This window comes from Salvia splendens, chromosome 15 (genome assembly GCF_004379255.2).
Source record: "Salvia splendens isolate huo1 chromosome 15, SspV2, whole genome shotgun sequence".
Taxonomy (NCBI): Eukaryota; Viridiplantae; Streptophyta; class Magnoliopsida; order Lamiales; family Lamiaceae; genus Salvia; species Salvia splendens.
The window spans coordinates 5,165,642-5,187,155 of record NC_056046.1 but is presented as its reverse complement, the minus strand read 5'-3'; the positions used below and the strand labels follow the sequence as shown (position 1 = coordinate 5,187,155).

Below are 21,514 nucleotides of genomic sequence, written 5' to 3'. Positions count from 1 at the left end.
CTTGATCGAACTTTGCTTCCGCAAGAAAATCTGCCAAGGCTTGTCCCTTGATGGCTTTCCGAGGTAGATATTCAATTGTGTGCTCTCCCAACTCTATAGCCCACTTGGCGATTCTGCCTGATGCTTCTGGTTTGGTCAACACTTGCCGAAGTGGCAGATCAGTTAAGACGCATACCTTGTGAGCATAGAAGTATGGCCGCAGTCTCCTTGCTGCATTTACTAATGCCAGAGCAATCTTTTCCAGTGGTTGATACCTGGTTTCTGGACCTCTTAATGCTCGGCTTGTAAAATAGATGGGAAGCTGCTTTAGGCCTTCTTCTCGTACAAGCACCGCGCTGATGGTTTGATCCGATGCCGCTAAGTATAAGAATATTACTTCGGCTTCGGTTGGAGCAGAGAGAATAGGAAGCTCGGCTAGATAACTTTTGAGCTCGTCAAAGGCTTTTTCTGCTCGGCTCCCCACTCGAATTTTGGTGCCTTTTTCAACACCTTGAAGAACGGCAGTTGCTTTTCGGCCTGCTTGGGAAAAGAATCGATTCAGTGCGGCTAGACATCCGGTTAGCCTTTGCACGTCATGTATGGACTTCGGCATTGCCATGTTCTGAACGATTTGAACTTTTGAGGGGTTTGCCTTGAGTCCGTCCTTTGAAACCCAACAACCCAGAAACTTTCCCGAATCTACCAAAAAGGTACACTTTTGGGGATTAAGTTTGAGGTTGGCTTTTCTTGAGCACGTTGAGAGTGGACTTGAGGTTGTGCTCGTACTCCGAAGTGCTTTTGCTTTGACGACTATATCGTCAACATACACTTCGACCTCCTTTCCAATCAGGTGCCGAAAAAGCTTGTCTACCATCCTTTGATAAGTGGCTCCGGCATTCTTTAAACCGAATGGCATCTTTTTATAAGCGAAAATGCCGAAATCAGTAATGAAGGCCGTTTTTGAAGCGTCAATCTCATCCATTTAAAACTTGATGGTATCCTTTGTACAGATCAAGAAAACAAAAAATTTCAAAGCCTATCAAAGCTTCTACTTTTTTATCTATGTTCGGAAGGGGATAGCAATCTTTGGGACAGTGCTTATTTAGATCGGTGAAATCTATGCACATCCGCCATCCTCCTTCCTTTTTCTTGATCATGACAGGATTGGCCACCCACGAAGGATACTTCACTTCGAATAACACATCCGCCTTCAATAATTGACGGACTTCGTCATGGATGACTTGACTTCGTTCTGCCGCAAAGAGTCTTTGCTTCTGTTTTATCGGCCGGACTGAAGGATCAATATTTAACCGATGAGTGATTACCTCGGGGGGCACTCCGGTCATGTCCAACGGAGACCATGCAAAGACGTCTTTATACTCCTTGAGGAGCTGGATGGTTTTTTCCCGAAGTAGGGGCGTTCCCGCGAAGCCGATCTTAACCGTTTCTGGATGGATCGTCTTCGTACAGCTGAACTGTCATCGAGTTCGGCTCCGGTATGACTTCGGTCATCGCCTCTGACTCCGGCTGCTGTGATTGCTATGCTTGGTGGTGCCGATCTGACTGCTCGGCACTTCTAAGCGCAATTTGCAGACATTCCTTTGCTCTCTTTTGGTCACCTCGGATGACCGCTATCCCTCCTTTAGTAGGGATCTTGATGGTGAGGTGATAGGTGGAGCAAACGGCCCGAACTGTGTTGAGCCAGTCTCTTCCCAGGATGACGTTGTACGGGGACCGAGCTTTCACCACGAAAAACTCAATCATCGTACTGGAGCTAGTAGGCGCTTTCCCCACCGTGATCGGAAGGCTGATAATACCTTCAGGGCGGGTGTCCTCCTGGGTGAAGCTCTTCAGGGGAAGCGGAGCCGGACTGAGCCGAGCTGGGTCCACTTCTAGTTTGTCGAAGCACTCTTTAAAAAGAATGCTAACCGACGCTCCTGTATCCACAAACACCCTGTGGATCAGTTTGTTTGCCACTCCGGCTTGGATGACAATGGCGTCTTGGTGAGGAGAGATGGCCGGGAAGGGATCAGCAGCCGAGAACGTAATCACTTCGTCCTGCTTCAGCCTTTTATGCGTTGGCTCCTCTCGATTGGAGCCTCTGCGTTCTGACTTTAGGGACGACTTGGTCTTCCCGGCAGGGAGCGCGTCAATAGTCTGGATTACTCCATCATATTGCGGCTCGTCATCGTCTTCGGGATCCGGCTGCCTTTTCGGATCCTGAGGAGCGCAGTTCGCACCACTCTGCTTTTTTATTCTTCTTTGGCTGCTTGCTTCGGTATTTTTTCAATGTCCCTGCCTTCACAAGAACATCGATACCTGCAGCCAAGTTTCTGCACTCCTCAGTATCGTGACCGTGGTCTTGATGGTAGGAGCAGTAGCTATCCTGTGGTCGGCGCGCGGCTGATTTCGTCATCCGCTTTGGCTTTTCGAATAGGTCAGAGTGCAGTTCGAAAATTTCCGCTCTCGGCTTGTTCAGCGGTACGAACTGAGCGGGCGACTTCTCGGGATTGAGACGAGGTCCCAATCTGTCTTGCACCGGAGCCCTTTGAATTCTTTCAAATGGAGTCCGGCGAGGATGCCCCTGATCGCTATGATCGGGCTTCCTTCTGTCTCCTCGGGTCGATGAGCTGTCTAACGACCGTTTGCGACGGTCTGCCTCATCGGCCCGGGAGTACTGGTCCGCAATGTCCCACATTTCCTGAGCTGTCTGCGGACCGCACTCAACGAGCTTCCTGTAGAGAGCTCCGGGCAGGATTCCATTTTGGAATGCCGAGATGACAAGCAGATCGTTGAGATCGTCTACTTGCAGGCATTCTTTGTGGAATCTTGTCATAAAGTCGCTGATTTTTTCGTCGCGACCTTGACGAATGGAAAGCAGCTGAGCCGAAGTGATTCGGGCTTCCGCTTTCTGAAAGAACCTCCTGTGGAAGGCATCCATTAGATCTCGGTAAGATCTGATGCTGCCCTGGGGGAGGCTATCGAACCACCTTCTCGCGTTCCCGATGAGCAGCTCGGGAAACAGCTTGCACATGTGGACCTCGTTGAGACCCTGGTTCGCCATGTTATATTGATAGCGCCCCAAGAAATCGTGAGGGTCCACGAGCCCGTCGTAAGTCATCGACGGAGTTCGGTAGTTCTGTGGTAGGGGAGTTCGGGTGATGTCGTCCGAGAACGGAGTCTTCAGTGCTCCGTACACGGCGAATCCGATATCTCGTCGGTATGGAGGAGATTGAGTTCTCCTGTGATTCCGGTACCGAGGAGGAACTGGAACATGTGGGGGACGGGGATTCTTTCTCCTGGGAGATGCGACACTACTGCGGTAGTGACTTTCTTGTGCGGAGGGAGAAGGAGAATCCGTCGTTTTCGTCTCCGGCTGCTTTTGGCTTCTTCGCAGGAAGGTTAAGAATTCCTCCTGCTTCGCCGCCAAAAACTGCTTGACAGCCTCATTCAAATCGGGCTGCTGGGAAGACTCAGTGGGACGATTTTTGGAGCGGCTTGTTCCTTCGCCATGAGAACTGGTGGTGGATTTATCCCTAGGCTGCTTTCCAGACCTATGGGATGGATTGGCTCCCTCCTGGTTCTCACGGGCAGGAATACGGGTACTCTGCGATCTGGTATGCATTTTTGGGGTGGAAAAAATGGATCAAAAATTCGCTTTATCACAAATTTTGTTCTCTGGTTCCCACAGACGGCGCCAGTGATGGATCCGCGAATTTCTGATGTTAGTAAATGCTGGTAGAGAATGAAGATTACGACACAAAGAATTTACGTGGTTCGATTTACTGAAGTAAATCTACGTCCACGGGAAGAAGGGAGGGCAAGATTGTATTGCTTGATCTGGGATTACAGCTTACAACACAGACTTGCTATATGGTATTTTATCTCTAGAGAGCTTAACCCTTTTCTATCTGATCTAAGTTCTATTTATACATTGAACTAAGATCGTGGTTTGCAGCCCCACTAACAAGATCGTGGGTGAGCAATAACTGCTCAATAACTGCTTCGTACCACTAAATAGATCGTGGGTATAGCGGAGGTCGTGGAGGCCTTTCATGAGTCCACTAACTCCTAGTTCGGTCGAATGCTGAGACCGAACTGCTGGACTTTACCGATCAGCTCTTGCCGATCTGAGAGGAGAGCTTGACTGGTCGGCTTTTACCGAGCTGTAGGCTGAGTCCGAACTCTTTGGTCGTGCCGAACTCTTTGGTGCCGAACAGATACTCTTTCTTGGGCTCTGGGCTGATGGGCCGTCACTGTTATTGGGCTTGCCATTAGGGTTTAGTTCGTACCCCATCAAAATGATTTGTAAAAGTCAATTGGAGTTGATTTGAAGGAATTATTAGTCACTATTTTTAGTTTTATTCTGTTGACTTGGACCACAAATTATCAATGAAGCCTAAGATGATGAAACGTATACAACATCAATTGTGAGGATGATTTTCGTTAAATTTCAATGTATCTTGCTGGTCAAAATTATCATACAATAATGCTAGCACACATATTTAACGTGTTAAATAAAGGATTGTGTCCAAATCATATACTCCACTAGTCTAAAAGTAGAGTCACACTGTACATTTTGTTGTGTATATTTGCAAATAATTGGTGACCTTAACGCTTGTCCCATTATATGTTCATTTATGTATATAAGATTATATAGCTTTGCTGAGTGAAAATATGTCATTTAAATTGGAACACTCCAAAAAAAAATCAGAAAGAGGGGTATGATTGATTAGTCAACAACTAAAAGGAGCCCTCAAAATATACCATAGATATGAATGGCTTGATATATATCATGTGAACATGTGTTCAGATCAATAAAAAATTTCTGCTTTGAAGAGGCATACAAATTATCCAAAGCATATAATAATGGTGGTAATGTTTTTACTTTGGCAATAAGTGAAATTGTAATCATACTACACAGTTAAAAATGAAAATGAAAACAATGTCGTTTGATATCTCCATTTAGATATCTTTGCCGATAGAAGGTTGTGGCATTTGATACCGATCATAAGCGAAAATTGTTGGAGATATAGCTATAAAAAACACTAACCGGGCGTAATACAACCCGAGAGAAGACAAATAAAACAGAAACGAAAATTACAGTGGAAATTCGAAACTGTAAAGATGAAACTGTAAAGATGAACTTAGCCGAGTCGAGGAAGACCTCTTTCCGCAAGACGAGATACGCCCCGGTAGTGTTCTCGGTTTTGGCGTGTCGTCCCCAAAGATAAAACGGCTACGTCTCGTTCGTTGCAACACCGCAGTTGGAACGAGCTTCGACGAACTGGAAATGAAGAGGGCAGAATAAAACGGCTACGTCTCGTTCGTTGCAACACCGCAGTTGGAACGAGCTCCGACGAACTGGAAATGAAGAGGGCAGAGCTTCGAAAAAGACTTATGCAGAGAGGAAGTATGCTTGTGATGTTTCTGTGTGTGTAATGTAGTGGAATGGTTAGCCTATTTATAGGTCGAGCCACCATGCAGGGTCAACCAAGCCATTAATGCCAAAGACCGCCCAAAGACCAATTGCCAAGTCCAAGTCCAAGTCCAAGATCGAGACCGGGCCCGCGACCACGAGCACGGGCTCGGGCGGCGCGCGCGTGTGCGCGCGTGTGAGCTCTTTCACCCATCTTGATCCACTATAATTATTAAGTAACATAAAGTCACTTAATTTAAACACATTAAAAGATGGGTTACTTCTCCAATGTGAGATAATTAACACTAGTTAATTATTCCCTAAGCTCAAACTTCAAACTTTAATTAAAAGCTAATTATGCCCAACTTTAATCCACTATTTCTCACTCACCAAAAATCGGATTAGAGAAAGTGAATATACTACATTTATTTACGTAAAATGTAGATCGACGCTATATTATTTAATTTCATAAAATTAAATGTCTCGTCATATTTATTATTTGGTCAAAATCCATTGACTGGACATGTTTAATCCATGATTTTACAAAAATTAGACTCGTCTAGCAGAATGGTTGTTTTATGTCGATCATAAATGTAAATCAAATCCATCTAATAGTAGTTGTTTTATGTTGATTCTAATTAAAAATTAGACCTATCTTGTGGTGTGGCACAAATTTTCAGATCTCTAGTCTAGTACTCCCTCTGTTCCATAGTAACAGAGACGTTTCTTTGCGGCACGAAGATTAAGAAAAATTGTGTCAGGTGAGTTAAGTAAATGGAGAATAAAATGGAAAATGAAAAAGGTAGAAAGAGAAGAGAGAAATAAGTAAGAGAAAGTAAAGTAGGCGTGGAAAAATGTGTTGACTTTACCAAAAAAATAAATGACTCTATTACTATAAAACGTACTAAAATGACTCTATTACTACGGAATGGAGGAAGTACTAATATACAAAATGAGAAGCAAGTTGAGCTCGAATATATTCCCACACACTGAATTGACACAATGTCGACAATGTAACAAATCATTTGCTATTTTTGTTTTGGAAAAAGTTAACTTTATTTATTTTGAAATGACAAGTTGAGTCACAATCCATTATCCATGTAAAAAGAATTGTATAGAAAAGAAAGTAGGAAAAATCAAAATTGGTGAGAGCCAGAAATTTGTGGAAAGTCCAAAGAAAGAAAATAATCCACCTATAATCCAAGCCCCTTAACTTAAGTGGTTGAGAAGGGAGCAAGGATATCGGACCATCCTAAAGGTCACGTGTTCAACCCCTGAGAGATGTATCTTGGGGATTTATTTTCCCTGGGGTGATGAGTTCACTGGCCTGAACCCAGGAGCAGGAGGAGATAGGTGGACTCGTTGGTCCCCTCTAAGACAACGAAACGCAGCTCGGTTGTAAGACGCTTCACCCCCGACCGTTAGGCCGAGGGTCCGAGTCACTTCGGAGTTCACTGGCCTGAACCCAGGAGCAGGAGGAGATAGGTGGACTCGTTGGTCCCCTCCAAGACAACGAAGCGCAGCTCGGTGGTAAGACGCTTCACCTCCGACCGTTAGGCCGGGGGTTCGAGTCACTTCGGGGGTAGATGGAGAACCATTGTTCGACCCCTGGGAGGCGCATCTTGGGGATTTATTTTCCCTGTGGGTGATGAGTTCACTGGCCTGAACCCAGGAGCAGGAGGAGATAGGCGGACTCGTTGGTCCCCTCCAAGACAACGAAGCGCAGCTCGGTTGTAAGACGCTTCACCTCTGACCGTTAGGCCGGGGGTCCGAGTCACTTTGGGGGTAGATAGAGAACTATCGTTGATCCTTCTTAAAGAAGAAGAAAAATAAATAAATAATCCAGCTATATTTTGTATCTTATTTATTTGTGTCATAAATAGAGTATTGTGAATCCAATTGTGTGGCCTACAATCACCCTTACCCCACCACATATATTTTTCACGGTCCTCGTCTCACCCACGTGTAAATTATTCGTTTCCTTTGGCCCAAATTGTAACAGTAATTTAAATTTATGTCGGATGATCTGTCAAGTCGACTATTTAATTATATTGATTTCATTTTCAAATTTGCACAAGAATATTGTTTAATTATTTATAATGCATATAATACGAATTATTTATAAAGGTTGTAAACCACTTAAATTGGGTCTATGTATCTAGTCCGATTTTATTTTTCAATAATAAAACATTAATATTTGTTTCAATTGTGATTGTATATGTTAAAACCCGATTGATACGGAGGAATAAAATAGGAACGAAATTACTATTTTCATTTCATTTCACTCCATGGTTAGTAATCTTTAAATGAGAGTGTCTATTTCCATTGTTGAGGAAATAATCATTCCTTCATATCTACCAAGTTTATCTTATATTTATAAGAAAAAAGATAAATGTACATAAAATTGTATATGTAAATAATATTATTAAAAATTTAAATTTAATTAAAGAATAGTTTTGTTATTTGTTGTATTATACTCTCTTCGTTTTATAGTAGTGAAGTTATTTTGTCATTTTGATACGTAGTAGTGGAGTCATTTATCTTTTAGTAACACATTTCTTCTAACTTATTTTACTCTCTTCATTTTTCTACCTTTTTTATTTACTACTTTATTCTTCCTTTACACAATCCACTTAACACAATTTTTCTTAAACTCCGTGTTGAAAAGAAATGCCTTCACTAGTATGAAACGGAGGGAGTAAAAAAAGTGATATAGAAATTTTATGTTAATTTGTAATAATCATTTTGAGAAAAGATAAATGTACATAAATTTTCCAAATTAAGTTTATTTTAGCATAAATTAATAAGTCATCCTCCGTGATTCACTCGTTAAAGTGAAATTACAGTGAAAATTAACCCAATTTTGTATAAAACAGATATCTTAACAAAGTTAGAGATAGAATAAATATAAATATAATTATTAAAGATTGTGATAATTTCAAATTTTAAAATTTAAGATAATCTTCATCTTTATGCGTAGAAATATTCGCGAATCAGAAAATTCGTGATGCGCAATACACGGCGCCCCGGGGGCAAAATCGTCCCAACAGATATCAGCGGCACAAGTAAGCGGAGGGTATATCCGTAGTTTCATGAAAACACGCGTCGCACGCACATTCTACTATCTCCCTATTTAATGAGCTTCCCAACCTATTCCTTCTCCCACAAATATCGCTCCTCCACATACCGAATTCTAGAGATCTCTTATATTCTTCCCAGAAGATTTTTCAATTCAGTCGGTCGAGAACTCTCATTCTAGGGTTTGTTTTCGATCTTCTCCAAGAATATATTTATTTTTAATACGTGAGTCAATTTTGCTCGTTGTTTCGATTTTGTTTTAATGCATGAAACTGTTTGCTGATGAGATTTTGTTTATATTTCCTTGAAATTTCAGTTTTGTTTGCCGAAGCTTGGGGATAAGGAGCCTCCTGGGTCGTTTGTTTAATTTATAATCATCATCTATTTGTAAGTTTCAGATCTCCGTTGTTCTAGTCGTTTTTTTTAATTTATTTTTGTAGATTCATTGTTGCATATGATATATCGATAAATTTTAAATGTTAAATTGGTTTTTGATTTTGGATATATTATAGATTTGAGTTTTATGTGGTAATACGCGATTCGTGAAGCTTGTTTACGAATTCGCCTATGATTATTTTGATCCGTTTTATTCTACGTTGTATTTTTCTGTGTTTTGTCATTGTTTTTATCTTTTCCTTATATGCGTTTCTCTTTTTCCTATAAGCTCCTCAATTCAGTTTCTGGATCAGACAAATATCAATTGCTGGTGCACTATTGAATTAGTCATGTATACATGTTTATATCACGGAAATTTTGGGTGTAAATTTGAGCGTAGAAATTGAGTATTTTCATATACTATTGATAAGGTAATTATGTTATGTGTTTCCTGAGGGGTTCTGTCGCTATGTTTAGAACGCATTTGATAATAATAATTTGTAATACACTTTTCAAAATCTTTGTGTCGTCATAGTAGTGCTTTTTCCCGTTTCTGCTGTGCTGTATGTTACTTTTACTGTTTGTTATAGCTTCTAAATTTTAGTATTTGATTCATTTTGCAGGAAAAATTGAATGATCTGATGGAGTCAAAGGGTGGGAAGAAGAAATCTAGCAGTAGTAAATCCCTATTCTACGAAGCTCCCCTCGGTTACAGCATTGAAGACGTTCGACCAAACGGTGGAATCAAGAAATTCAGATCTGCTGCATACTCAAACGTGAGCACCAATTTCAACTGTTTAATCGTTTTTACTTTGCTTATTACTGTATGTTGTTTACTAACTTAATCCTTTTCTTCTCCCTCTTATGCAGTGCGCTCGCAAGCCATCCTGAGATTCGCCAAGCTTTACGATAACCACCCTGCGTTGCTAGCAGGACTATAGCTTAGATTTTGTCTTTCCAATTCTTTCTTTCCTCATCCTTGTTATTCTCTCTGCAAAGAATCCCGCCAGTTGATTAATCCAAAATGGACATGCCAGTCTCTGCAATTGGGTTTGAGGGTTATGAGAAGAGGCTTGAGATCTCTTTCGTTGAGCCCGGAGTATTTGCTGACCCCGATGGCTATGGCCTCCGCGCGCTTACCAAAGCACAGTTGGATGAAATCTTAGATCCAGCACAATGCACCATTGTTGCATCTCTGAAGAACGATGATGTCGACTCCTATGTCCTCTCTGAGTCGAGCCTCTTTGTTTACTCATACAAGATAATTCTGAAAACGTGTGGCACTACAAAACTACTGCTGTCTATCCCACCGATTCTGAGGTTGGCTGATGGACTTGGACTGACTGTGAGCTCTGTTAGATACTCCCGTGGAAGCTTCATATTCCCGGGTGCTCAGCCATTCCCCCATCGCAGCTTCAATGAGGAAGTTGCTGTTCTTGACAACCATTTCTCCAAACTTGGACTTATGAGCGAAGCCTATGTGATGGGAGATGCCGATGAGCACGAGAAGTGGCATGTCTACTCTGCCTACTTGGAGCCGTCAAGTGATGTGGAACCTGTTTACACCCTTGAGATGTGCATGACCAATCTGGACCAGAAGAAGGCCTCTGTGTTTTTCAAGAACCAATCCAGCTCTGCTGCTATCATGACTGATGCATCTGGCATCAGGAACATCCTCCCTGAATCAGAGATATGCGACTTTGATTTCGACCCTTGTGGGTACTCCATGAACTCGATCGAGGGAGGCGCGGTGTCTACTATCCATGTCACCCCAGAAGATGGCTTCAGCTATGCAAGTTTCGAAACAGGCGGGTATGATTTTGAGAAGGTGGACTTGACTCAGCTCGTGGAGAGGGTGTTGGCATGCTTCAACCCGGCCAAATTCTCTGTGGCTGTGCGAGCTTCTGTTGCTGGGAAAGAGCTTGATTCTGCGTTTAAACTGGATATTGCAAAGTATGGGTGTGCCGGGAGGAGATGCGAGGTGCTCGGAGATGGTGGATCTGTTATCTACTGCAACTTCACGAGCGCTGCCGGGTGTGGATCTCCGAGGTCGACTCTGCACCAATGCTGGAGTGAGAGCGAGGATGAGGAAATCGAAAAGAAATAAATTTTCTTTTGAGTCTCCGTTTCTATGATACTACTATTCTACTAGTGTTCTTGCTCAGTTTCTGAGATATGTTGAACTTGTTTTGAAAAACATTTGATTTAGTCGTTTGTGTTTTGGTTTTTTACTTTTCCAGTGCTGTAATAAAAGAGGGGCATTTTACTGTACCCTCTCTTTGATATATATAGGTATTGTTATTTGCTTTTTATATATTTGCCTTTCATATTTTCCTTCATTTCTTATATCTGCTTAAATTAGAACATGTATCGTCTGTTGCTGCTAGATTATAACCTCAGTTGAGAGGTTAATCATACACTTCTTCAAATTTGTACTACCACATTCATCTTGGCTTAGGTGGGTCTGAATGTTTAGACGGAGAGAGCGTATCGTTTATGCATGTGAAGAAGTATTGGAACATTTAAAGAGGTTCGTTGAATGAGGGAAAGATGGAGATGGGTCACCAAAATTTGAGTAGGGAGAGCAATATCCTTTATGGACGTGGAGGAGGAATTGGACATTTCTAGAGGTTAGGTATGAAGAGTGTGTATCCAAAGTAAGATGCATTCAATTTGCGGTGCATGCATCAAGTTAGTTTTGTTGAATAAAGTAGATATTCACAATGTGAACCCATTATAAACAACTTTATGTAAAATTATGGCATGTAGTTTCCGTTTATTGATACTCTCTCCATTCTTTCATAGATGGTTCATTTTTCTATTTCGAAAAGTTTCGTTGAGTCATTTCTATAAATAGTAACTTTTCTCTTTCTTACTTTTACTCTCTCTTACTTTATTCACTTTTTACTTTATTCTCTCTACTTCTTTTCTCTCTCTAACTTTTTTATCTATTTATTTAACACATTCAACATCTCTTTTTTAAACTCCGTGCCAAAAAGTTTCAACTCAACTATGAGGGACTATAATATTATTATCTGAGAAGTGATGGTGCTGACGTGCAGTTACATGAATAAATGATTGCTCTACACTTGCATGTTTATAAGTATGAAGTTTTAGATTGCATTGCAATAAAATCATAAGGAAACTGACGTACATTTTCTAAAAGCCCAACATTATACTAAATCCGGCCCACTCAATCATTACAAACTAAGACAGACTTAAATAGAACAAACAGATTTCTAATTGGCCTTCTGACTCACTCTCAATTTCTGTTGCTTGTTGCTGTAATTCCTTCTTCTCAAAGTTTGTGGCGAAACTCACCGATCATCAACCATCCCAAGTAGCGGCGGATCCAGAAAATTTAAATTAAGAGTGCAATAAAAAATTACTTAAAATCTTTTTATTATTTAAAATGGAGATTTAAAGATATATAACACTAATAGGGGATTTATTTTAGTTTAGAAAGAGTTTTTAATATATTAAAATAAAATGCATATAATTTCAAATTTATGCATAATTAGAAACCAGAAATAATGTTTATAACTAACCATACATAAATGAGAGTATAAATAGTAAATTACTATAATCATACATATTAAACTATTATACCCAATCATTTGTAACAAAAGTAAAACAAATATCATACTATGTAAAGTGTAAACTGAATAGAAGAAAAAGCGCAGTAATTAAAACAAAATTATAAATGAAAAATTGAGTTTTCTACCGCTAGGCTATTCATAGTTTTGGGGTTCAACCGTACCCAATCTGCCACTGATCCACAACCCCCGTTCCCTCCCTTATTCTTAGCAGACTCAGCATCAACAAAATTGGCGCTGTCTCCGTTGTTCACTCGCGCCAGCACTATTGCTCCTCGCCACTGCCTCTGTGGATTTGTGCTCGCCGCCCTCTTCCTGCCTCAGCTCAACAACATCAAGAAGCCCTAATCGTATTTGCTCACCAGCTCAACTTCTTCTTCGCTGATCTTGAATCTTCTTCACACAAGTATTTCATCAAACACATTGAAGACGCTCGAGGGAAACGTTTCGTGTTCCAGTTCGCACCAATTTTCTATCGCTGGTAAGTCAAACTATCCACCAATTATGCGAATTTTATGAAGTATACCAATACAGAAGATCAATTGGCTTCCCGGAAAATCTTGATTTTCGATGGAATGCTTACATTTTGCAAGGTGTGAGAGCCTACTAGTTAAAACCGTATGTGCAATCGTAGTTAAGGGCTATTGGGATAAACTCTTGAAACCAAAGATTGGTTCAAGCTTGACATCATCTGTTATAAACCAAGTATTATCTGAATTTTCTGCAAATGGGTTCTTAGTTTCATGGTCATTCTTCAAATGGGTGGAAACAATCCCACAGTATAAGCATTCGCTGCAATCTTCTTGGACCATGATTTGTACTCTCACGAAACAAAACCATTTTAGGGCTGCTCAAAATTTGGTCGAAAAGATCGCAAGAAGAGATTTTTTATCGTCTCCGACTGTTTTAAATGCTCTTGTGAATAGTTGCAGCGATCCTGATGTAAATGCTCGTGTTTTGAGCTGGTTGGTGATATTTTATGCTGATTCGAAGATGAGCTCAGAGGCGGTTCATGTTTTTGAGCATATGAGGATATGCGGATATAAGCCACATCTACATGCTTGTACTGTGCTTTTGAATTCGTTGGTGAAAGAGGGGCTGACTAATTTGGTGTGGAAAGTGTATAATAAGATGGTTAAAGTTGGGGTTCATCCGAATTTACTTGTTTATAATGTGTTGATCCATGCTTGTTGTAAGTCGAAGGATGCAGAGAAGGCTGAGGAGTTGTTGATTGAAATGGAGTCGAACAATGTAGTGCCTGATATTTTCACGTATAATACATTGATTTCGTTGTACTGCAAAAAGGGTATGCATTATGAGATGTTATGTGTTCAAGATAGGATGGAAAGAGGAGGAGTGTGTCCGGATATTGTAACTTACAATTCACTTATTTATAGTTATTGCAGAGAAGGCCGAATGAGGGAGGCTTTGAGGCTGTTTAAGGAGATTAAAGGTGCCGCGCCTAACCATGTCACATATACTACCTTGATTGATGGTTATTGCAGAGATGGTGATATTGGCAAAGCATTGCAGTTGCGCGGTGAAATGGAGGCCAACGGGTTGTATCCTGGCGTAGTTACCTATAATGCACTTCTGCGGAAGTTATGCGAAGATGGCCGGATGGGGGATGCAAATAAAATATTGAATGAGATGGGTGATAGAAAAATTGAACCTGATGTTGTGACTTGTAACACGTTGATTAATGCTTATTGCAAGATAGGTGATATGAGATCTTCTTTGAAGTTTAGAAATAGGATGTTGGAGGCGGGGCTGAGGCCTGATCAGTTTACGTACAAGGCATTGATTCATGGGTACTGTAAATCGAAGGAGATAAACAGTGCTAAAGAGATGTTATTTGATATGATTAGGGCTGGATTATCCCCAAGTTATTGCACATATACATGGCTTGTGGATTTCTACTGCAACAGAAATGATGATGAGGCTATTCTGGCGTTGCTTGATGAGCTAGTGCAGGGGGGTATTTGTGTCGACATCAGTGTGTATCGAGCAATGATACGAAGATTGTGTAAGAAAGAAAGAATTGATTGTGCACAAAGAGTATTTGGAGCTATGCAAACAAGGGGGATTTTAGGAGATACTGTGATCTACTCGAGCCTGGCTTATGCACACTTAAGAGTTGGGGATGCCGTTTCTGCTTCTGCATTGCTAGACGAAATGTATAAGAGGAGACTGATGGTGACACTCAAAATATTCAAAAGTATTAGTGCTTCATATGCAGATGATGGAACCAAGTTAGACGTGTTTTGGAGCACTCTTACTGACAGAGCTTTGGTTTCGAAGTCCGTATACCAAAAGTTTCAGCAAGCCAAGTTATAATTTGGATGAAATGTCTGTTTATATCAACAACTAGTCTCGAGCGCCCCAGTCAACGCCACTGGTTCTACGCAATCAGGTATGCTCAGAAGAAATTTTAGCTGATTGGATCATTAACATGGCTATTACAAAATATTTCATGAGAAAATTGGTGTCTATATTCTATCATACAAAATGTTTGGTATGATATTTGACTTGAATGTATGATAATAGTTTGAGTTATGGACATAATCTATTTGGTTGAAAATGCATTTCCTATTATATTTGTTTGAAAAGTTTGATTTCTTGCAAATTGATAATAATTATGAAGAACATAATGGTGTATCAAGAAATTTGTGGTTTTGCAGAAATGTTGTTTGTTTGCTGCTAGAGTTGCTGGCCTGTTGGCCTTAGCTTCATTTATAGGTGGGATTAAGATGGAGCTTTGTTGGAATAGATGCCCAATTTTTGAATAAAAAAGTAAAATAAACAGAGCATCCTTCTCAAAATAGAGGATGTTGAGACAACATAATGGAAGATAGAAACTCCTCCTATCTTTGTGGATCAGCATACATCATTCCTCCTCCCCTCTGAATAGCCAATCAAACAGCCCCTCAGATTCTATAAATTGCCAATCTTAACATATCTCCCAATACAAGTTTTCACACACACATTCTTCTCTCTCAATTGTGTTTAATAACCAATCAGAATGGATAACTCCAACAGTGCAAGCTACCACGCTGGAGTGGCAAAGGGCCAAGCGCAGGTACACTAATGACGCACGCGTTGTGTTAGAAACTAAATCACTGCCTAATAAACTCTAAGAGTTGTGGTTGAATGATTGTGGAAATGCAGGAAAAGGGCAGCCAGCTGATGGACACGGCTAGCAATGCAGCACAGTCTGCGAAGGAATCAGCTCAAAATGTAATCAGATCACATCTCTTACTTTGTTCATTAATTAATTATAATAAATTATAAATGTTGTTTATCTTTTGTTTTTTCCATGATATATATAGGCTGGACAGCAGATGCAGGCTAAGGCACAAGGTGCTGTTGATGCTGTCAAGGATGCTGTCAACTCTAACAAATGAGAACCAAACCTTCCATGTATTTTTTTTACCTTTGTTTGAAGTTGGGTTCATGACTTCATTGTTTTAGTAGTACATTTTTATATGTATGTTTCCCTTTTACTTTTGATGTAATAAAATATTATTTTTAATCTGTGTATTGTTCCACCCACTGCATAGTTTTCTAGTAAAAATACAATACAGTTTTCTAAATATTAATTATGATTAAGGACTGTCAGGTTTGAGTGATTATCAACTTAATCAAATGTTTAGTGTATATGAGAGAAAAAACTATCCAACTTAATATTATTTGTTAAGGAGTATAACATTTCTTCTGTGAATATTATTTGTATTCGAAATCGGTAACAGTTGTATATACTTTATTTTCATATGCGGTATTAAATTCATCAAGTACTTACATGTCAGAAAATAATTAACAATTACTTGATTAATTAATTATCTATGAAGATACAAGGTAGCTAATTAGATCAAATATGCATGGTTAATCTAAATTATATGATCATATGAGATCATCGCCAACTAAACTCCCCATCAAGTTCCAGTAACTTTTTTTATTACAAGGCTCCTTATAAAGGATTTAACACATCGTCAAAGTTACACTATGTAGTTATAATTTTGAAAAATAAAAGATATTGTACGAACTCAAGTTGACATAATTGGAATGCAAAATGAAATCTACCTAAATTTCAATAAATTTAAAATTAATACATTTGTTAATAATATTCAGAGATTGAAATTCAAATTAAATCACGAACTTAATTGAACCTAATCGAATTTGAAAATATTTGCCACAAGTTAAATATTAATTTAATAATAAACACGTTAAATATTTAAATAATAGGTATAATTTTATCTTAAACTAATCACATGATTAAACCAATTTTAAAAATATTAGAAAAATCGAAATTCCATCACTCTCTCTAAAACCCTAATCTGAACAGTATCTAAAGCCCCCAACTCTCTCTCTCTCTCTCTCTCTCTCTCTCTCTCTCTCTCTCTTCCATTGAAGAAGACAACAGCTCGAGATCAATCCGATACAATGAGGAGCCAATGCCTCCGCCTTCTTCTCCTCCGCTGCCACACTCCATCCGCGTCTCACATTTCTCAGGTACACCATTTCCGCTCCTTCACTTCCTCACTCCTCCACCATCCTGCACCTCAGCCGATCCCGATTCCCTTCTCACTAACTCGCCATTTCTCCTCATCCACGGACCCTGCCGTTGAGCTTCCCAAACCAAGGGCCGATCAAGCTGCTCTAATCGAAATTTTCTCTAAACCTGAAATTTCAAGTGACGCGATTAAGTCCGATTTAGATGCTAAGAATATTGTTGTGTCGCATGATTTGATTTTAGAAGTGTTAAAAACTCCCAATATTAACCCTGATGTTGCTAAGCGGATTTTTAATTGGGTTTCGGATAGCCAGAGAGAGATTTTGAGCTGTAATTCGTTTAATATGATGATTGGGATCTTAGGGGGTAATGGATTTGTGAAGGAAACTTGGGAATTGATTAATGTTATGAAAAGGAAGGGGTACGGTGTTAAGAGTGGCGCATTTGATAGAATTTCTGAGAGGTTTATGAAAGATGGGGCTATTGATGAGGTTGAGAAGTTAAAGGTTGTGTATGCTACGCGTTTCGGTGACCGCAAGAGCAAGGATGTGGCCGGAGGAGATTCTGGTGTAAGTGACTGTGTTAGGGTTGGCGAGATCATTAGGGAACAAGTTTGGGGAGATGATGTTGAGAAAGAGTTGAAAGAATTGGATGTGGAGTTCTCGAGTGATCTGGTCAAGGGGGTGCTGGGGATGCTTGGAGGCGATCCAAATAAAGCTTTGATTTTCTTTAGGTGGATTGAGGATAGCGGTGTGTTTAAGCATGATGAGCATTCGTATAATGCGCTAGCTAGAGTGTTGGGTGAAGAAGACCACAGTCAGAAATTTTGGAGGTTCATTGATGAAATGAGAAGTGAAGGGCATGAGATGGCGAGGGAGACCTATGTTAGTGTCTGTAAGCAGTTTCTTAAGAAGAAAATGATAGAGGATGCTGTGAATTTGTTCGAATTTGCTGCGAATGGTGTGAATAAGCCGTCTGTTGAGGACTGTACTTTGCTTTTGAAGAAAATAGTTGCTAGCGAAGAACTAGATATGGACTCATTTCGGAAAGTTGTTGAGGTCTTCAAGGCTAGTGGAAATGTGTTTACTGATAATATCGTCGAGGCACTTGTCAAATCTTTGATTAGTGTGGGGAGGATGAATGAGTGCAATAGCATATTGGCAGAGTTGACGGAGGCTGGCTATGTCCCTTCTAGTGATGTGCAACGTAAGATTGCGTTTAAGCTCAGTAAGTATGGAGACACAGGAAAGGCACTGGAGTTTGTGGATAAGATGATGGCTTCCTTTGATTATTCACCTTGGATATCTTTAGTTAAAGGATTCTGCGAGGAGCAGAATCTGGATGGAGCATCTATTAGCGTTGAAAAGATGGTGAAGAAACTAGGTGCCTCCTCTTGTAGCGGTCGCCCTATAGACTTGTTGGTTGGCGCATACTGTCAGCAGAACAGACCATTGGGGGCATACAAGTTTGTTAAGAAGATGGTCAATGAGAAATTCTTAAGGCCAAGGCACACGTTGTACAAAACACTAACAAGGAGGCTATTAGCCAGAAAACATTTCGAAGAAGCTCTTGATGTTATGCGTATGATGAAGAACCAAGGCTACCCTGCCGATGTGGACTCCTTCATCCCGTACCTTGCCAAGAAAGGAACTACTGAAGAAGCTGTTACATTTACACAGGGCATGACGTCGAAGAGATCTCCAGCGATTCCTTTTTTCCTTTGGTTGTTTGAGGCGTATCTTTCAGCTGGAAGACAGTCTAAGGCACACGACTTCCTTGCAACTTGCCCAGGATATGTTAAAGATCATGCTGATGTTTTGGATTTGTTCTCTTCTAAAATGTCGGGTGCAGCCAAGAAGAAGGCTACGGATGTTTGGGTGTAGTGTTTAGATGTGATAGTTTTGTTTTTGGTACACTGTTAGTAGGGAAGGGGAGTGGGAGGTCTTCATGCTTTTAAAATGTTTGCCAATTTATTCAATATCGGAGGATTTGCTGAATCTTGATATGAACTGATCAATAATGTAATAGACTGGATTTTCTCCCCTTGGAATTTTGTTTTTTCACTCTGCCTTCTTTCATGAATGTGCATCAATACTGTATAGGTTTTGTTTGGACATTGTCATAAGATGAAGTATCGGTTTGTAAGTTCGAAATTTTGTATTTTTCGCAAGCATACAAGAACCAAGATGTCTTAAACTCTCGACTTGTTTTGAGTGCTTCTGAAAATAAAGATAGATGGGCCTGGCCCAAATGAAAAGCCCAGGTTTTATTCTGCCAGTCCATAAGCTTTATAAAACTTGCCAGAAATTATTAATAGATAAATTACTCCATATGTAAGAGATTCTCAAGATGTAAGATATTTTCCAGTTCCATATATAGTCCAGTTTGATAGATGCACATTGTCTTTGTCCAACCTCACTTCAATTGACACTATAGTATTTCAAACTCTATTAGCCACACATACAGACACACCACATCAACAATTGGGATATTCGGCTATTTAATTGTTTATTTGGATGGCCTCTTTGTCTCCCCTCCCAAGTTACAATTGAACATTGAGATATGAAATTCAGAGTTCTTGTTAGTATAAATTATATCCAAAATTAGATAGTTCAATATACTTTATGATTTGGTTTCTAGACTCAGTTGCAAAAAAACAGCCCACAAGCAGATTATTTAAATTCACAATTATGAAAAGATTTTAAAATTCATTATATACATTGTTGTCCTCCGTTGTCATAAGGATTCAAAGTTGTAGCTCTATAGTTTCAAAATCATATGAAAAATTAGAAGAAAGTAGTGTAAAAATTGAGGGTAATTAAGCAGGGACAAGGTCCAAGGTTTGGAATTGAAATTTCGAAGCATCTCACAAACATAGTGGGTATACATTATATTTGAAAGTTAAGGTGTGGAAAATGATAAAATGGAAGAAAATGACATTTCATTGTTGTTGTTTTAAGGCAGTGTCACAACTGGCCTTATTGTCGCCATGGACCAAGATGGGATATGCAAGCACCATCACCATACACAAACAATTGTAAAAATGTGACACTTCCTTCAGCAAAACGCGATGATGGTGACACCACATTTTATTTATATTATATAGTAGTGCATGTACATATGCATTTAAACCCATATTTCTATTGCAGAAGAAGCCAGCAGCTCTGTATTTGGAATTGGAGGTTTGTGTTTGACACATTCTCTTATGTTTGTTACTGATCAGTACATGAAAATGAGGTAGCATGACAAAATGCAATCAAGCTGTGATCATTAGTACCTATTAAACCGGGAGTACTACTTCATCTCTCACTCACTAAGGGACCACAACTTTACATTAGAGTGATGCTAAATGGCCATAATGTGGCCGGCCATAAAGAGTTAATTTAGTCCATTTACATGTATAAAAAAATTAGAATTACCGATATAAACTTATATGTGTGTGAATGGACTTGTGAGTTGATACTTATCTTTGAATTCCTTTACGTAAAACACATTAATATCACGAATCACTGTATACGTTGAGCAACAATCAAGAAATGACAGTAGTAATAAGTTGAGCAAAAACTACGAAAGAGCAACACTAACATGTTGAGGAACATATAATGAACATGATATAAAAGTAAAATCAAGTAGTATTAAACCAAAAATTTTAAAAAAAATCAATTTTTTTTGTTATTTAATTAATTTATGGCTGGCCATAATGTGGCCGCATAACTTTATTCTTTACATTAATACTACTACTAGCTCTTATATGGTCGATTTATCGTAATATGTGATTGAAAATTTTCGATCGATTGGTAGCTATGTTAGAGAAATTTCGGAGCTTTTATATGGTTTTAATTGTGTGCTTGGTACGCATGTTAGTCTTAGTAAATCATCTGTGTTATTTTATGGCCTGAAAAAACCCGCTATGTTTAAGCCTAGAAATTTAATTCACAATTTTGATGGGTTATATTTGCAACATTGGAAACTGTACGTAGATAGTGAGATGAAAGCACAACATTGCCCTTTATCTTTTATACTCTCTATTTGTGTAGATATATTGTTGAGGTTATTTTAGTCCATATAAAAAATAACATGATATTCTCTCTTTTCCCTAAATAAGAATTAAAGGCAAGGTATATTTTTAATTTAATAACAAAAACAACAACTAGATACATAACTATCATAAACTAGCCGAAACATGATAGTCTACTATATTCACAAATTTAGGGGGCTATTTGAGAGTATGTAAGCATCACCTCACCTATCTTACAAATTAATAATGTTAATTCCATTTCTAATTATGCTGAGTGTTTAATTAGTGTGTATATTAAATTATTAATCATCAATTATCATTGGATTCGTGCTTAGCTCTTTCCTCTAGACGACATGCCATAATTAATTCAACGGTTCAATACTAGTAATAGTTTTCTCAAAACTAAAGTAATTTGATTAGGTTTAAGGTTACATTGGGAGACTTGATGATTGGACTCCATCATATAATTATGTCTAATGTTCACATAAATATTTTATCTCTTTGAGCTGTAAATTAGAGTAATTATTAGTATAAGTGCT

At 39.3% G+C, this 21,514-nt stretch overlaps 3 protein-coding genes and 1 long non-coding RNA gene across 8 annotated transcripts; all 4 read left to right on the top strand.

Annotated features, from left to right (window-relative positions):
- Positions 1-8,548: 8,548 nt before the first annotated feature.
- LOC121769099 lies at positions 8,549-8,864 on the top strand. The gene is made up of 2 exons (XR_006043469.1): positions 8,549-8,701; positions 8,793-8,864. It is a non-coding gene; the product is annotated as an uncharacterized LOC121769099 (long non-coding RNA).
- Positions 8,865-9,735: 871 nt separating this feature from the next.
- Positions 9,736-11,163, top strand: LOC121769098 (S-adenosylmethionine decarboxylase proenzyme-like). Its single transcript, XM_042165786.1, has one exon. It carries the CDS (start codon positions 9,876-9,878, stop codon positions 10,956-10,958), a length of 1,083 nt encoding a protein of 360 aa, XP_042021720.1. The 5' UTR covers positions 9,736-9,875; the 3' UTR covers positions 10,959-11,163.
- A 1,394-nt stretch (positions 11,164-12,557) lies between these two features.
- Positions 12,558-16,042, top strand: LOC121769027 (stress-induced protein KIN2-like). Of its 5 annotated transcripts, none has more exons than XM_042165678.1 (4): positions 14,644-14,860; positions 15,487-15,526; positions 15,616-15,684; positions 15,777-16,042. In XM_042165678.1, exons 1-4 carry the CDS (start codon positions 14,790-14,792, stop codon positions 15,849-15,851), a joined length of 255 nt encoding a protein of 84 aa, XP_042021612.1. In that variant the 5' UTR covers positions 14,644-14,789; the 3' UTR covers positions 15,852-16,042. The 5 variants fall into 5 exon arrangements, 2 of the variants coding, with proteins under 2 accessions (XP_042021612.1, XP_042021611.1); XM_042165677.1 differs by having other exon boundaries at positions 15,469-15,526; XR_006043462.1 differs by lacking the exon at positions 15,777-16,042 and having other exon boundaries at positions 12,558-14,860; positions 15,616-15,650.
- A 745-nt stretch (positions 16,043-16,787) lies between these two features.
- LOC121768856 (pentatricopeptide repeat-containing protein At5g15980, mitochondrial-like) lies at positions 16,788-19,020 on the top strand. Its single transcript, XM_042165443.1, has one exon. It carries the CDS (start codon positions 16,888-16,890, stop codon positions 18,838-18,840), a length of 1,953 nt encoding a protein of 650 aa, XP_042021377.1. The 5' UTR covers positions 16,788-16,887; the 3' UTR covers positions 18,841-19,020.
- The last annotated feature ends 2,494 nt before the right edge of the window (positions 19,021-21,514 follow it).